The following is an 18,509-nucleotide window of genomic DNA, read 5'->3' as shown; positions in this document are numbered from 1 at the left end:
AACATCAAATTACGTTTATACTGGTACGTTGTACAGCGAAGTATTATTCAACACTTAGTTTCCTTTTTAAATTGCACATGTATTTCCTTTTTTGTGGTTTAGCTGTTGTATTAATAGATATGAACCCATGAGGTGTTTTCCAGCACTCAAAACAGAGAGCCTCAAATTGGTTGAAAGTCATGTCAGAACCTACAAAGTCCTGGAACACTCTCTTTGTATAGTACTTGTTCATTGTAAACAGACACAACAGATTAACATTGTTTCGTATGACCTGCATATCAACTCGACCATAGCTCTGACTCAGGTAGACACAAGAAATCCCTTTATGACGTCCTCTAATGAAATAGTCTTTGATTTTAGTTTGCTCTTCTAGGAGGCAGTCATCAAACACCACAAGTGAGTTTGGTTTGCAGTCATCGATAGAAATGAGATCTTCACAGGACGAATAGAAAAACGCTATTTGTCTTCTAAGGTTTTTTTCTAATCTACTGTATTGTTCACGCAGATCTACATATGCAGGTTGTTCTATTGAACGACTGAACACGTATAGATTCTTGAACGGAACTCCATCTTTGTTGTAAATGAAATTCAATAACAAGTTCGTTTTACCACTCCCAGACGGTCCTACAATAAGACACCGTAACGGTCTAGGTAAAAATTGGTCTTCGAATTTATCTTTACAATACACTTGAATTTCCATAGTATGTTCTCTTACATACATTTACAATTTAACAGTTTTCGCATATTCTATAATGACCCCATGCTAGGGTTCGGATATTGTCTTCGAGTACGAAACGCTTGTCGTCCTTTGATGAAAGTACCACTTTATGGTGTTCTACGCTGTAGAGATTGTGTGCTTGACTCCGAATTGTATTCATCGTTTTGTAGTGCTCGATGTTACTAAACAAACAGTCTTTATAGTTGCTAAAGGTAATTTCATTTTCAACTACAGCTTTTTTCACGCCCTTAGACCTCTTTATGAAATGGTTGTCTTCTATATTGCTCGCATACATCTTGGATCGTAGTCCTACAAACTCTCGCATGATTCGACCATTAAGTTCATCTTTCATTTTACCCAGAACTTTTTTGTTTACGTGGGGAAGCCCATATTGGTTGGGGTTGGGGTAGTCACTTGTATCAAATAATCCAATTAAATGTTTCATGTCTTCGTAGAAGTTTTTAGTTTTGATGTCATATATCAGGGAATCGGTATCGGTGTACACCATTTTTATATTAGACCCATACTTCTCTTTCATTACATTGTAGTGGAAATCATACATTAGTGTCTTTGATATGTCTAGAATACTCATACCTACGTAAATAGGTTTATTTAACAAAAGTTTTTTCTTACTAAAATGTACAGCAACTAGGTTTTCTGTGAAGATGGTTCGACTCTTAAAGTTCGGTTTGCTAACCCATCTTTCCACTAATTTGGACTTAGTACCCAAACGAATGTCCACACGATTTCTCATATTTTCCATAGTTTTTCCAAAAAACTGAGTTGTTCATAAGTTTGAAAAAGTCTTTCTCAAAATCATTTTTCGCCTTTGTACGCTCCATGGTATTCAGATTAATGTACGACTGCAACCAATTGCTTTGACTGAAACTAAGAACTCTATGAACATGTTTTAGTTTCATACCCAGACTCAAATAAAGCTTTAAATTTTTGTAGTGTACGACATACTTTTCTTTGCTGTAGAGAGTTGTCAGAAGCTTTGCCATTTTCGATCCTGGTGGGACTCTACGTTCTGGAGCGAGAGGTAGATCAGAGTGTACGTCGTGTAGTTCTTCAGGATATTCCAAATCAACTTCTAATATGTAGCCTGTGGGTGAATCGTCACTAACTTTCATTACATCGATGTCTGTACTGCTCCACTGAAAGTTTGCATATGGTAGTTTTACAGACATTGCCCACCCATACAGGTTGTTTGCATCCAAGTACATGAGGTAATTGTTTTGGTTTCGATTTGTCGTAGTCTTTCATGTAGGGATTGTTTGCCTTCGCATATCGATGAGAACACTGTGAAATACCACCACGAATACCCTTTTCAACCATGAGTACCATATCGATGTCAGTCAATAGAGACAGTTCGACTTTTGTAATTTTCAGCATTGCGTTCCAAGCCAACCCAGGTGCTGTGAAATACCATGCAGGATCTAATTTGTATGTATTGAGACATACATCCCTGAAGTTTTCCATAACATCTGCAAGCAGTAAGACATCGGTTTCGTTATATAGCATTGTATATTCTTTCATGTTCTGAATGTTAAAGGTGGTCCATACATCGCACGCATGTTTGTAATCTTCATTTGTTATGTGTTGTTTATTCAGTCTATTGTAAAATTCTTCTTGACTAGGTAGTGATGTTTCACTATATTTTTCTATACTGTCCATGTAGTCGTAAGGGTACACTCCTTTTCGTAGCAATAAATTGAGGTCCTTACCATTGTAATATGTTGAGATGTGTTTGAATTGAGATCTAGTCAGATTCTTTGCCAACCTATCGAGACTTTGTGACATGAACTTGAATGAATCGATGAATCGTAGTTCAATTCCACCTTCCACACTGACCGTAAAGGAAATGTACCGCTCCTCGTTGTTGGGTATCAATGATATGCGATTTTGGAACTTACCAAACTCTTTAATGAATAGGTGAGTGTCGTAACCTGCTAAATTATGAATGAAAACAGGAATGAACCTAGGTTTTTTGAAATTGATGTTACACTTGTTGTGAGCTGCTCCTCTAAACAAACCCGTCAAATGGTTATGGTCTCTAACACGATCATCACCAAGATAATTTCCACAGATATGACATGTAGTAGTAGATTCAAACATTTCCTGTTGCTCTTTTGTCATCAATTGCATGGGGACTATTGCTTCACTCTTGTAAAGTTCATTAATCCTTATCGACTCCTCAATCAATGATTTTACAAATACATGTGCAGCATCGTCTCCAAAGTATTTAATCGGTGGTTTGGAAAAGCCGTTCTCTGACACCCCATACATACAGAATGAAATGGCATTATGTTTCTGATATTTAATAGTGAACGATTGATGATTACCATTACAATCCACTTTACACGGTTGACATGTTGAAATAGGTGCTAGACAGCATTCAAAGTCTGCGTAATACACAAAGGGCACTCTCATTGAGCAATTGAAATCTTTAAATCTAATTACAGTTCCTGGCTCTGGTAGTTCCAATTTCACAGCATCGTGTGTGTTACAGTCTTCTCTATGCTTGATGAGTAAATCCTCTCTCGTAAAGTGTTGCAAACACCTATTGCATATCCACATCTTATGTCCATTTCGTGAGATCTGTGAACTAACCAAACGGGACATATCTTTGATCCAACAGTAGTGAGTGTTTGTTTTTTCTCTGATAAACAGTAGATTAACATGTTTTTCCATCTCGTTATCAGTTATTCTCAGCGGGAATATATCGAACTTGTCATCATAAGCATAGACATTAACAGAAATTCCACTACGTCTTTCAAACTTTGCTATATCATCAAGTTTCATGGGGCATTCGCAAGTTGCTAGTGCATGAAGCAGCTCTCGTTTGAAAGGTTCGTAATTGCTGATTCTTTCTGGATGAACCTTAACCGGGTGTAAAGCTGCCAGAATAGACCACATAAAACATTTCTGATCTTCGTTTTTTACATTAATAACAGCCTTTTTGGATTGAATCTGTTTTGGTAGAACCACATAGCTGGATCCGTGAAAAGGAACGTATCGGTTGACTCTGATCTCCAAGTCTTTCACACTTTTTAGTGACCATTGAGAACCGTTTGCCTCAAACTCCTCCATCTCAACCAACATCTTAAGTTTTGCTGAGTTATAATAGTCAGACAGAGACGTTGTCGAGTAAAGAATTTCATTTTTCGTTTTAAAGTTCATGACTTGAGTCACCTCCACATCGTTTATTATTTTCTTGAATTCAGCATGATAAACCATGTTTACCTTAAGATTTTTTTCTGTTACAGCTTCCTGAAGTTTTTCAACAACGAGTGGTTTGCATATCTCAAGAAACATTTTTGGATCTTTGATCCCACGTTTGTTCATAATCACATACGTTTTCAATCTTCCCGTGAATGCCGACTGGACTTCTGATATTTCATCAAGTATTGTCTGTGACTCCTCTGGAGTACGTACCGGAACCAGATGAGGTGTTGAAGGCGATTCTGTTTCAGACAGAAGCTGTCTCTCTTCCATGGTAGGGCTAATCGAATTCTCACTATTAATTGTACTAGTCGGTGTCTCACTAATAATCTTTTTCACACCTGTAGGAATCTTTTGTGGTCTAGTCGGTTTTCGGATCATCGCTTCAAGAGCTATATCGTTTGTATTGACCTTCGGTACTTGTTTGATTTCCCTTGGTCGTTTTGGGTATTTCTTTACCAACATGTTGATGTCTGGAGTGGGTGCCGGCAGTCTTGGTGTCAGTCTCGTAATGGGTAATATTTCACTCCTGTATCGAGGACCTTCATGAAGTGCTGACAAACGGATATGGCGTTTCGATTGTTTGTGACGGTTCCAGTTGGATGACTCTATTGGTGTTTCACAAATCCAACACATTTTACTTTTAGGAGCTGGTTTGATTTCCATCTTTTTCAGACGTTCGTTATATGTCATACCATGCTGGTTGCTGGCACATTTCTTAGATTTTTGGTGCCGAGCCATGTTGGAAACCGTTATTTCCTTACTACATTTTGGACATGGTTTCTTCTGGGGTTTTATTTGAGCACGTACATCGGTCGGACTAAGCACGTTGTATGTTGGACTCTCTGGGATATGTAGTGGTGAATGGTATACAGGACTGTATGGTATATGCAGTGAATAGTCTGACGTATCCGGAACTTCAAATGGTGGTGGACCAAGTATTGATATAATTTTCGATGAATCGGGGTGTATCCTTTTTACTGGTGGTTCAAACTTTGGAGCGTCGGCTGTAGATGGACCAATTATAGCTCTAATTTTGGAAATAGAAATCTGGAGTGTCTAACATAGACAAATCAAAATCAGCAATCGCGTCTTGTTCTTCAGGTCTGAGATTTGAATAGGACTCTGGCAACATAGACATATCAAAATCAGCAATCGCGTCTTGTTCTTCAGGTCTGAGATTTGAATAGGACTCTGGCAACATAGACATATCAAAATCAGCAATCACGTTCTGGAATTGATTGTCACTCACAGCATCAGCGTAGTTTTCCAACATAGACATATCAAAATCCGGAGTTTGTCTGTCTAACTTGGACATGCATTTCTTTGTTTTTTTATGGCGGGGGGACATGGAGGAGTTCCTGACTTCAGCACCACACCTTGAACATACTTGTTTCATCGAAGGAGGTTTTTCATTGAATCCGTTGGAAGAAGCATAAGCTGGTGGATTTGACGCTGACATACACTTCTTTGTTTTTTGGTGGCGGGATAGGTTAGATGCAGTAACCTCAGCTCCACAATTCGGACATTTCTTCATTGATGATCTTCGAAGACCATCCGTAGCATTGAGAAATGCTGTTTGCTTGCTAGCAGGAGAAGACGCCATTATTATAGAGCTGGCTACTCTCTTACTGTATGGGCGATTGACGATGGAAAAGGATGAGGTATGGATGCACTTCTTTGTTTCTTGGTGGCGGGATAGGTTAGATGCAGTAACCTCTTCTCCACAATTCGGACATTTCTTGACTGATGATCTTCGAAGACCATCCGTAGCATTGAGAAATGCTGTTTGCTTGCTAGCAGGAGAAAACGCCATTATTATAGAGCTGGCTACTCTCTTACTGTATGGGCGATTGACGATGGAAAAGGATGAGGTATGGATGGATGAGAATAGGAAGAGGAGTAGGAAGAGGGTGGGTGTGTGGGATGAGTGGAAGGAAGGATGAGAGCATTATTAATACATTTGACTCTGAACTAGAACATAGTTTTTTGTAACTCTTTTTCATAAAACGATCCTATTATTTCCTCACCAGACTGGTCTGCGATTTTGTAGGTAACAGGGCAAGTTTTGTTGACAGCCACAATCCGAAAAATTTCTCTTGTCCAATTTCTGCGGTATTTATTTCCAAATACATCTTTCTTTATAGTAATTCTTACACGGTCTCCAACCGAAAGTCTGGGTCTGAATACTAGACATCGTCCAGTGTTTGCGTACATGTTTCTTAAAGTTTGTTCATTGCTTGAATTCACTTCTGATGGGCTCATCTTTATAGTGCTATGAAATTTACTGTTATATTGACGTAGAAGCTTCTGTAAATGTGACACCCATCTAAAAGAGTTTTGAATTTCAAAGTGCACTTTCATTTTTTCATTGAGAGTTCTATGGAAACGCTCTATAATGGCACTTTTTTCCTCATTTTCAGTATGGTATAACTTTATTTGATTTTTGTGTAAAAACTCTCTAAATTCCTTATTAACAAATTCTCGTCCTTTATCCGTGTGAAGAAGGTTCGGGGGTTTGTGACCAACCAATTTCGCTCTTCTTAATATTTTACTAAACGATTTAGTAACCTCTTGTGAGCTTTTAGTTTTTAATGGTTCTGACCACGCATATTTTGAAAACGTATCAATTACATTAAGTATGTATCTGAATCCATCATTTTCCTTTGAAAACCTAATCATTACAACAAGGTCTGCAGCCCACAAATCATCAATACCCAAAGTTACAATTTTTCTCTTAGGGAATCGCTTAACCACAGGTTTATGAACCTCTAATGCTCGAAGCAGGATTTCTTTCCAACTTTTCTGCTTCATTAATTCCTGATACTAACTATAATTCACTTACAGTATACCAAACTAGTAATTTATAAGGTGCGATGTCTCGCGCGGCGCGGCGGTGACTGGACAGTGACGAGGCGCGTAACGATTGTTTGTATACTTATAGAAACAAGACGCGGTGTCTCACACGGCGCGGTGGTGGTGACGGTTCAGCAGTCTCGCGGCGCGGTGATGACGAGGGCGGCGCGTGCCGATTGCTTGGCGGTGACGGTTCAGCAGTCGCGCGGTGCGGTGCTGACGAGGCGCGTGCCGATTGCTTGTACACTTACAGTAAACAACGCGTGGTGGCGGTGGCGGGACAGCGATGACATGCGTGGTGATTCGCGCGGCGCGGTTCTGACTACCCGTACTCACACTCTTAGTCGCTCTCTAAAAAATTGCGGTGGCGGGACAGCGATGACATGCGTGGTGATTCGCGCGGCGCGGTTCTGACTACCCGTACTCACACTCTTAGTCGCTCTCTAACAATTTTCTGTCCCAGATTCGGTCTCACACGGTTTGTCCCAGAAACCGGTCTCGGGTGCTCTGTCCCAGCAACGGCCAAAGTATACTACTATTAACATATGATTAATCTTTTAAACATCTTTATACTACATTATTTTTTATTATTTAATACACATTTATGTTTATTACTCGGTTTAGTGTTTTACCATCATCTCAACTTTTGTACACTGGCTTCCCCCAACAATATTGTATTGTTGCCACTGAAAAATGAAGGTATGTCTAGCAATGTCGCTCCAGCAAGGAAACAGAATGTGTCAGGTACATTGCCTGCTCCATGTTGTCTTACATTCAGAAAATTCCTTCAGTATTAGTTAAATATTTTAGAAAGTTAATTTGAACAATTTTCTAGTTTTGTTCTTTTGTTTTAGACTACCACTCTTTGATTCTTGTAGCATTTTTGATGTTATAAAAAAAAGTTAGATCTATTTAAATGTAAAATTTATTTATGCTACTATATATTTGTCTACTGAGTGTAATTCATGGAAGTTACATCTTTATATTTTATTACATTTTGTGGGATAGTTCATTCATTAAAAATGATCATTAATTGGCATTTGTGTTGGTGGGAAAGTGATCTTTTTTAATTAGACACATAATAAATAAAACACATTCTCTCATAATAATTAATAATAGTTTCTTCATTGTTTGAAGTGTGTATTCTATAGTTTTTCTGTTTTGTGTTGAAGGTACCTAACTACTTTTCACTTCCGCTGAGGTCATCTACACCATTGGACCCCCATGTAAAGAATTTTCCACCTGGGATACAAGACACCATCTTTGGTCCTCCTTCTTCACTTCAAGGACAATTAGGACTAATCTGTCTCTTCCATGAAGCTCTTCAGCAACATCAAATCAAAACTCTATTCGATGCAGGTAGTTCCAAATTTTTTACAATACACATTAGTATTACTAGTTATAGGCTTGAATAATTCTGGTATGAAAATTAAGATTAAAAAATAATATCTCCAAACGAAGGTTAACAAATTTATTTCATACATGATATTTATCTCTATAATATTCTAGGAAATAATGTTACTTCTAGCAGAAATATATTTGGATTGGTTAGCTAATCTAGTGTGGATATGGCTAGGACCCAATTGCCGCCTGCTGTTCTCACCTGAGGACAATGCGGAGATTGCTAGTGATGAATAGCAAGCTGGTATGGTGCTTCGCTCCTGCAGCATGCTGGGACGGCTCATGTCTTGATCTTGCCGCCACCAACAAGTTCTCAGCTCAAGCCCTGGCTCGTCAATGTCACACACGCACCATCAAGGTAGGCCTACTCGCTCTCCCATTGATGCTGTAATAGTATGTAGCTTATCAGACTTATTCCTCATCCATTCCAAGGGTGTTTCTTCAGCACAAGAAATAGTTACCTGTAAATATGTCTCTTATTCTGGACCATACAATGAGAAAGATTTTTTGTATATAGAATAAGATGTTCCTTTACTGGGGTTTTTTTTTTCTTGGGACAAGAAAACTGAGAAATTGGACTAAGGCAGGGTGCACACTGAAGAAACCTGTTTCAGGAAACCGTTTTCATGAAATTGGTTTCAAGAAAACCATTTAATTTAAATATGCACACAGCAGAAACGGGTTTCAATCAGTTTCATGATGGATTCGGATGATGATGATGTGGTTATTTTGTGGTGGTGGCTAAAGTAAAAGAAAAGAAGAAAGTATTGGGTTCACCCGTTGATCAGGGATCGTCAACACAGTACTTATGTTGTAGCTCGTCACTTGTGCAGTGATCCTGTCAAATTTAAGGATTTTTTTAGAATATCGAAGCCACTTTTTGATTGTTTGGTGGAATTAGTTAGTCCTTTAATAACGAAGAAAGACACGAACTGAAGGTTAGCTTTGAGTGTTGAGGAAAAATTAACAATTACAGTGAGGTAAGTCAAAACCGTGTTATTATTTCCAAATATTTTTCATTAAAACATGAAACCAAAAAACGAACTTATTATAAGGATTTACTCGTAATAAAAGGTGCCAGTTCAGTAAATAATTGACTATTTTCTTCCACACTGTAGGTTTGAGAACGTAGAAGCTGATTGGCAGTCGATGCTGATTGTGAAGACTCCCCCAACCATGACTGTGTTGAGATTGGACTGAATGGATGACTGATGATATGTAGGCCATCCTGGTTCAGCAACCTGATCAATCAAATTGAGAACCTCCCTCCGAAATTTCTTGAATTGTGGTGCAGTAATTTCTTCTAAATCTGGAAGTAAACTCATTAAAAACTGCTTTCTAGGATTATTCATTAGCGACACTCTTTTTTGACTTTATGTAATCCATTACTACCGCATCAGCATTGACTGGCTTGTCAGTCTTTTTTTTGGAGGGTGGGGGGTGAGAGATATGATTGTCCTAGTTTCAAATGTACAGGAATTTTCTGCATCAGTTTCTCTGTTCGTTTCTTCTCCTTCCTCAACAGGTTCCTCTTCTAAAGGTAAAACATTGTCAACATGTTCTCCCTTGGTGTTATCAGCTGTCAATGAATCGTTCAACCGCGGATGTTAGAGGTGGTAGGTTACTAGGCTAGTCGTTCCCTTTCACAGTCACATACGGTTTCAGGAACAGCATAGTTTGTAGAAGAGGCCATGGTTTCTTTTTGGCCTTGGCACCAGACGGGGGTAATTTAATATTCCTGGTAAATACTATCCTCATGTTTCTCCAAGTCTCTTTGCATTCCTTCGCTGAAAAAAAAAAAACATTAAATTAATAATAAAAATAATGTATATGTCTTTTAAAGTCAACATATTGTTTATCGTGTTATACTTATTTCAATATATAATAAATATAAATACCTGATGAGTTCAATTCTTGTGCCACCGATTGCCATGCTCCTTGTACTTTATCCCTATTGCTGTATTCCTTTAGGTGGAAATCATAGAGGCAAGGATGGTTTTCGACAGCTTCTGCTAACATCCCTTGGAAAGAAATTTCTGCCATACTAAAACAGCAAATTCTTCTCGATATATTAGGTTAGAGATGTGTCATTAAAAACGTTACATAATTTTAATGAATGTAAGTATCAATGGTATTGGTACCGGAAATCGAAAAAATAAGTATCGACACTATAGTATTACTTTTATACTGTGTAAAGCACTTTTAATACTTTATTTTAAGTCATACATGGTAGTAAAATCACTTGAAACATGAAACTAAAGCCATTATGAAATCTGTTTTTTGGGTTGCGTGTCAACCAGTTTCAAGAAATCAATGAAACTACAGTTTCATGAAACGCAGTGTGCACAGCCCTGCGTTAATCTAACCTATCTGTTGCAAGCAACTAAAGTTTCTCGTTTCATGAAACCGGTTTCCTGAAACAGGTTTCTTCAGTGTGCACCCTGCCTGTCCTTAAAGGACCTTTGCGCTTTTTAAGAAGTGACAAGATATTGTGTACGGGTAGGATTGGTTTTTAGGCCACCTTTTGTCGAGATCATTAGGAAAAGTACCATTTAAATATTTATAATAATTTCAAAGTAGTATCTATCTTATACATTTTTTTATAACTGATTTTACAACTAATGTCTATCAAAAGATAAAATGTTTACTGCTCCTGGCTTGTGCAAGCCTATCTATAAAGTAGTTGAGCTCGCTTATGTATTGATAGAATTCGTTGAATCAAGTTCTGTTGGAATTTAAATAAAATTTTTTTAAACATTGGTGTCTAGTTAATTTTGTATAACTTGACTGATTTTCTTATCATTTGACTAAACATTTTCAACAAGACACAATTTTGTTAATATTAAAGGAAATAACACAATGTTTTTTAAGTTTTCCTCTTATCTATTCAAACCTATGTGCCAAATTTGATTTCTATAGCTTAAATTTTATTACAGATACTTTTTTAATAGAAAATACAAAATGGCGGCTAGCGGCTAAACAAGGCATTTCTCAACCAACCTAAGTTTATTTGTAATTTTTTTGTTTGAAATGAAGAGTACTATCAGCCACAGAAGTTTGTGATTACTCTTTTGTGAACACCCTTTGTGTATGTACATTTCATATTCCAAAAATTTCCATATTATAAAATTTGTATTTTGGTCTGGTTTTTTGTATGAAAAAATTGAATGTCATTATATATACATTTGGATTTTGTTCAAATTGCTAAAGTGTAAGATTTTAAAAATATGCAAATTTTTAGAGAACAATACAGTACTATAATTAAATTTTTCTTATTGGCAAATGTATTTTTCATTTTTGAAAAAGAAAACAGTATGGTATAAACCATGACAAACAATGATTTTTTTTAAACAAAAAAGTCCTTTCATTTGGTATTGTAAAATGTATAAACTGACTTTGAGAGAATGTGGTTTTATGTCACAATATATCCATTGTAGCTTAATAAAAATAGTAATGTATGGACCGACAAGGTACAACATAGTCCATACTATAAAATCCGTAGTGAATTTAAGTTTATCACGATTTTGCATCACTTGTGCATAATCATCTTTATTCTTTATATCTCAGTTACGAAAATCAGTACCATATAAATTGGCTGTCTTCACCTCGATAAAGCAAAACCTCACAAACACAAATTCATCCATAGCACAAAATATTATGACGTCCTTTAAGATAGCTTTTAAAACGCAATAGACAAATTCAAAATATAACTTGAAATTTTATACATTGTAGAAGCTTCTTTCTTATTGGATTTTAATTGTAATCACTTTTTTTCAGTTATGTGGGTCTAAAGATTCATTAATAGAAAATGAAAGGCAATAAAAAACAAATTAAATTTGTATTGGAATCGTTTTTAATTAATTGAAAGTTTATATTTTCAAACCAGACAATGAAATATCACATTCTTTTCAAAACTCACTGTCACCTGTGGAAAGTTACATTTTGTTGAGTAAACAACCTGAAAGTAAATCTTCCCACATTTCTTGTATTGGAATTTCATTTGTCCAATGAAATTCAATGTACTTTTCCTTGAATATATGAACTTTGCAATGGACTTGTTTTCCATGTCAGCGAGACACCTGAATAGTATTTACTCTTGATTTTCTAATATCTATTATATAATATCTATTCATGCTCATTACTTGTAAATTATGTTGTATTGCATAACAAGTTGTTTGATGTGTCCAGGATGTTATAAATGGTATCGGAGGAGTGCAAGTGCTGTTCCCGCTGCTAGAGTGTGTGGAGGATGAGGGGGAGGGACCAGATCTCAGTGTGTTCTCTCCCCACCCATCCACCCCCTCCCACACTCACCAAGATATGTCTGAGTGGGCTGTGTTACCTTCCAGCTCTCTCTCCGGTATAGTAACTTTTATACATAGGTTTACTTCTAATCATTACATATTTTATATGGAGCATCAGATAAGGAGAGCTTTATCTCAAAATAAATATTAAATTCCACAACCTTTTGTATAGTTGATTATAGAATGATTGTCTACACATCATGCAAGTCTTATTACTAATAATTATAACAATAGGTACATGAAAATAAAATAATATATTTTTACAATTTTAATTGTACAATTAGCAAACAAATTTCAACAAATTATTTTAATAGTGAAACTCATTAGTTAATCTGACTGCTAAAAAAATAAGATATTTCGCTAATTAACCTGAAAAAATGCTTAGAATACTTAAGTCATTCACACACTAAGCCAAATTAAAATCGGTTTTTATGACTGCTGTGAATTTAAAAAAAACATGATAATATGGAAAATAATGTAATTTTAAATGTATTTGATTAGTTTGTGTTTATTCATTATTTCTTGCAATTTAAAAATTGTGAATTTAGCTTTTTTAATAGGTTTAACAATTTTTTTTTAATTCAATGAAGAGTGTCCCTACCATGCAGTCAATGAAAGAGTACCTTAGTAATAAATTTGGAAAGCTTTGATATCCTACCATATTATTCTTAGAATGACACAACATCGTACTTAATTTAAAACCTGTATTTTAAAATATTTTAGTATATTCTGTAAATATGGTTACAGATAATTTACAGGTAATAATACTTGGTTTGATCACTACACATACCACACAATTTCTGTGGGTCAGTACTAATTTAGATGTATTACTTGCATGGGTTAATTTAATAAAATCACAAAATCAATAGAATTTGAATTCTTTTTCCAGAAAAGAAGCTGGAGCAGAACCCAGTGTCTTGTATGTTACTTCTGCTGAGGAACATGCTCTCCTCCAGCCCCGTGAACCAAGAACAGCTCATCAAGAACAATCGGAAATAGCGATACTGGGCGCTTTGCTGTCAAAGGTCTCTCATATAGTATAGATATGTGGTTGTATGATGCTTTTCAGAGAAACAAACTTTTAACACATTCACTGCGGGGTGACGGCATGCTCGTCATGCGAAAATTAGCGTGCCAGGCTTTGGAAATTGAGCGAGCTCGGCATACGGCAGCTGCTTTCATATTGCCTCAGTGTGAGCTGAGCAGTTGCCCGGGAAGAGGCTGTTACACTCATAGCGAGGTGTGTGCCTGTTTCGGTGAGACAGTTGGTGCGATTCGACGCCGGTTCGCCATTTTCGTTTGTTGTGTATGCTTTGCGATATTGTGTGAGTGGATTATAGTGTCTGTTGACTGTGTAAGTGTATGTACTCATAATGGAGGAAGACGATAATGTTATTGACGATAATTTTTCCATCTGATGAAGACAGTCGCAATGAAATGCACTTTCTCCAGGTTGTTGTAGTAAATTCTTTTTACCTGTACAACATGTACAACTCAGATAGACTGTCCCTGTATGACTTCCGAGTTCGTGTTCTTGAAGACCTGCTCCCTCCAAAGGAAGCCCCACTGCTCATCACACCGACGCGCAACAGCATGCATCGTCTCTCCAAACTAACGAAGCGCAAAGGGAAACGGCAAGTCAGTTACCCGGAGGTGCCGCGTTTGCTACCAAGAAGGCAAGCATAAGGAAACAGTGAACTATTGTGCAGTGTGCCCTGACGAACCAGGTCTGTGTGAACTCAGTTGCTTTGATAAGTATCACGAGGACAAATAAGTAGTTTTTAGTCTTTGGCGGTGGGTGGGGATGTATATAGTTTTTTTCTAATTTTTATTCGGAGAGGGGGAAGTGTTAACTGTTTTTTGATGTTGTTTATCTTTCAAACTAATATGTAATATATACATGTAATCGATGTACTATCTACGTGTCATTCATGTACTATATACGTGTGCGAGTGTTTGTGCCGAAACCGAGTGCGCTGCGAGCACATACAACACGGGGGTACCGGCACCCGGTGCGGATGACGAGCAGACTCGGCACGGACATGACGTCACCCGTTCCGGCCAACGAAGCTTCCGGTATACCTTGGACAACCCTTTCGGCTATCCTGACTCCGTTTTGGGGTTAGTAAAAAACAAAAATTCCTGCATTTTCTGTCACCAGGTACGGTAATTTTGTCATCCGCAGTGAATGTGTTAAACAAGTTTTGCAGGAATGCCTATTTTGTACTGATGTACACAGTGAATCAGTTGTGTCAGTGGGGAAGGTTGCATTCCTACTTTATTTGTAGTTTTGACAATATCTCAATTATATTTAGTTATTATGGCAATCCTTCTTTTTGTAGAAACCTATTACAGCCATCAATATTCATTACAAACTTAATATGCTGTTAATAAACAAAGCTATAACTGAAAAAATGCTAATTAGTAATTTTTATTGAAGAAAAACAAAATAAGTATGTAAAAAAGCTTTCTTATGAGCTTTTTAAATAATTTTTGTAAACAGCTGTTGATAGTTTCTGTTTGCAGGATTGCTAAGGACTTCTGTCAATATCATTAACGATATGGGTCTCTAAATTATTTAAAATTATTTTGGTGCAATTGAGACATGCAACAAATATGCCTGTTATTTTTCCGTCCACAAACAGATTGAATTTACTGCATGCCATTTCCTTATACACTAGGATTTTTGCTGAAAGGAGACAAAGCCTTTTCAATACTTCAGTTTAGGGTTTCATTTGCAGTATTAATTATGAGAATAATACATCATAATTACCATCAGTGACGTATCTGATGTAAACTAAGCTGTTGGATTTCTTAGTACATTAGCTTAGAGGTCACCTCATTCCTATATTTCTGTTACTACAGGAAAACTGAAGTTCGTCTCTGGTTAGTGTCTATATTTTTATATTGCAAAAAAGAGGAAATCATAACAAAATTAAATTTTAGATCATCTTGTAGGTCTATATTTAAACAGTTAAATTTATTGACCATTCCGTCACTTTAATATATATGAGGTCTTAATGTATACCCATAAAAACTTACTTAATAATATCACCACAAAAGATCATGATTATAATACAAGACAGAGAGACAGACTTACATACCCAATCCATAGAAACTAAATTATTTGAAATGTTCCCCTTATTACAAAGGACTAAATTTTTACAATAAAAATTCCAATTTCTCTATCCTCTTTGCCTCCAGAAAAGTTCTCTGTAAAATTAAAAACATATTTTAATAGAGAAAGAAATATTATTCAGAAACTGATTTTTCTAAATGATGCAACCTTCATTAATTAAAATTACCCCCCAACCGTATCAAAACATTTTGATGTATATATATTAATTCCACTGTATTTATTTTATCACTAATTATTTTTAAATGTGTTTTATGTTTTGTAAATTATTTTATTTTAGTGTAATAATAGCTACATCTATCTTTATTTAATTTTAATATGAATTATAATCTGTACCTGTTATCATTAGAGTTTACTGTTTTATATACTGGATCACTGTTTGTGCGATTAATATTGATTATTTATCAATGAATTGTTAATTATATTTATAACTTTTTTAAATTAGGTTTAGTATATTTTAAACTATATTGACGAGTCACCTGTTCATTGTAGATTTTTATCTACTACATTTATGTAACGTTATGTGACAATAAATTTCTGATTCTGATTCTAGCCAGCAACAATTTTCTAATGTTTTTAATTTTGCAGATGCCGTCTCAATCTATGGAACCAAGTGTTCTGAAAGGGTATGCAGTTTGCTAATAGAAAATGGTGAAAAGCGAGTGTGCAAACACAGTCTTACTTCGTTCCATACATCAACACATTCTGTTTAATTTCAATATTTGGTCAAGATGCCCTTTTCATGTTCGAAATTAGTAAGTAATTTCATAAACTTTTTAAAACAAGAAATTTAATCACGAGGAATGGGCCGATTCCAATACTCGATACCTGAATACCTTGATACTTAATAGGAACAAAATATTGACTATTCTCGATAGTACGAAAATTACCGTTAGTTAAATCATGTTTTAAATTGTACGTTTGCATGGAAAACTGTAGATAGATATTAAAACTAACTAATAACAACTACCAAATAACATTTGGTGTGCAGTTTCTATTTCCTATTTCTATATTCGTGTATTCTCTTGTGTCTGCTACTGTTTGTGTAGGAGTATCCACTGCTAAGCGAAAAAAAAAACTATCATTAATTGTTTTACGTCATAATTTATGAAGTTGTATGAAATATTTAATCAGTAAAAAATGTATAGGTTACAATTTTGGTATCTGTATTTCAATCCAATTTGTTTGTTATCGGCTCATCCCTAGTGTTAGCTAATAGTATTTATATTGTGTTACTTGATATTCCATGTATTTTGTTAGGAGATTAGCTTATTAAGGATATAGCTAAGAATATTTTTTCATGTACTCATGATTCCCACACATCGACTAGTGTTGACATGAAAGCATTGTATTAGATTCCAGACTTGATTCCAGAAAACTGGAGTCATGTTTTGTCTGAAAGGAAATCCAAAACAAGTGTCAAGGAAGAAGCTTGAAATGAACTTGTTACATTGTTTTTCACGTCAGAGACACCTAGACTATTAAATTATAGTGAAATCTATATTTGCTCTCATTGTCTCACCAGATGCACAATTTAGTGCACTACGATGTGATAGATACGATCTCTAAGAACAATGGAGCAACCGAATTTCTACACATAACATTCACATTTGAATGAACTCTTCGCACTATAGCTAAGTTATGTGTAAAAAACTGGAGAGTGTAGTGTAGAAATGTTATGAAACAAAGTGTAGTCTAAATGTACATTTTGTTTTTAACACATTGATTGCGGCGTACACACATTACTACTAGCTCAGCTGTCTTAAAGTCGATACATGATGAGAATCACAGTGTAACTGTTAACAGTATATCATATAGCTAAAGATGCATTATAATTTCACACAATGACTGTAGCTGACTCACATATATACTGTTTCCAGCTGTCCTAAAAGACAGTACATGACTTGTATCACAGTGATACAATAACTAACTGGCATTAGATTTATTTATATTAGGATTGCTTGTCATCAGGAGTTTTATTGTTTAGAAAATGAAACAAAAGGCTCTCTTTACTTGAAATCGTGTTACAAACTGGTAAACATTCAGGAAAATTAAAAACTTGTTCAAGCAGTAAGCAGTATAGAATAGTTTTAAAATAAATTATTTTCATTTAAAACATGTTAATATAAAATAACAATCTCTGATCACTATAATAGTTGCTATAGTGTAAGTATTCAATAATTTTATTCATTGTAATAACAAGATCTATATATATATTTCAATTGTGATTTTATTACAAAATCTAAAGGTACATGGAGCTGGAGTAATTTTTTTTGTGAGTTTCTGTTGACTTACTTAGTACTCTTATTGTGGATGTTTATACACTACACATTAATAAAAATGTTTGATTTCTTTTGATTTTTTTTTAGGTCACATACAACTTATGTCAACAATAATAAAAGATGAAAGAAAAGTGTTCAGAAAAAGATATGGTGTTCAATTCTTTTTGGATGCAATCCGAATGCACTATGCTACCTCACCAGAAGTTAGTGAAGAGGAAAACAAAAACAATACGTATATCTCTGTTAAGTCTTATAAAGTTTTATCTTCAGAAGGAATGCAACATCAAAGAGTTAGCAGCTATCCTTGGGTTTATGTCAACTGTGAAAGAAGAAATATTGGTAAGTTCCTTCTCGCAACAAATTGAACATTTGTTAGAAAGTAATAAGCTATGGTAATGTTCACATGGATTATGTGTGTCACACTTGTAAGCCACAATGTGTTATTTGGCAGGTGATAGGAGGTGCTGGAGATGTTGATTGCTCAACTGGAGAGCAGATCCTGCAAGGATCAGCTTGTTTTGCTCATGTATGAACCTCAAGCTGCTGACCTTATATACTGCCTCCTCCTCAACAAGACTTTCTCAATG

General features: G+C 35.7%; 2 protein-coding genes across 2 annotated transcripts in view; one reads left to right on the top strand and one right to left on the bottom strand.

The window, feature by feature from the left end:
• Nucleotides 1–8,437, top strand: part of LOC124373379 (neurobeachin-like protein 2) — a 28,426-nt gene extending 19,989 nt beyond the window's left edge. The window contains exons 6-7 of the mRNA XM_046831752.1: nt 7,972–8,158; nt 8,376–8,437. Of these exons, the coding sequence (XP_046687708.1) occupies nt 7,972–8,158; nt 8,376–8,437 (249 nt within the window). The remainder of the gene's footprint in view (nt 1–7,971; nt 8,159–8,375) is intronic.
• Nucleotides 8,438–9,829: 1,392 nt separating this feature from the next.
• LOC124373378 (transcription factor Adf-1-like) lies at nt 9,830–10,243 on the bottom strand. The gene is made up of 2 exons (XM_046831751.1): nt 10,099–10,243; nt 9,830–9,987 (listed from the first exon to the last, which is right to left on the bottom strand). Exons 1-2 carry the CDS (start codon nt 10,241–10,243, stop codon nt 9,830–9,832), a joined length of 303 nt encoding a protein of 100 aa, XP_046687707.1.
• Nucleotides 10,244–18,509: the final 8,266 nt, after the last annotated feature.

Source organism: Homalodisca vitripennis, unplaced genomic scaffold (assembly GCF_021130785.1).
Source record: "Homalodisca vitripennis isolate AUS2020 unplaced genomic scaffold, UT_GWSS_2.1 ScUCBcl_5421;HRSCAF=12126, whole genome shotgun sequence".
In the NCBI taxonomy this organism is placed as follows: Eukaryota; Metazoa; Arthropoda; class Insecta; order Hemiptera; family Cicadellidae; genus Homalodisca; species Homalodisca vitripennis.
The sequence above is the reverse complement of the archived record's forward strand: the minus strand, read 5'-3'. Positions and strand labels throughout refer to the sequence as shown.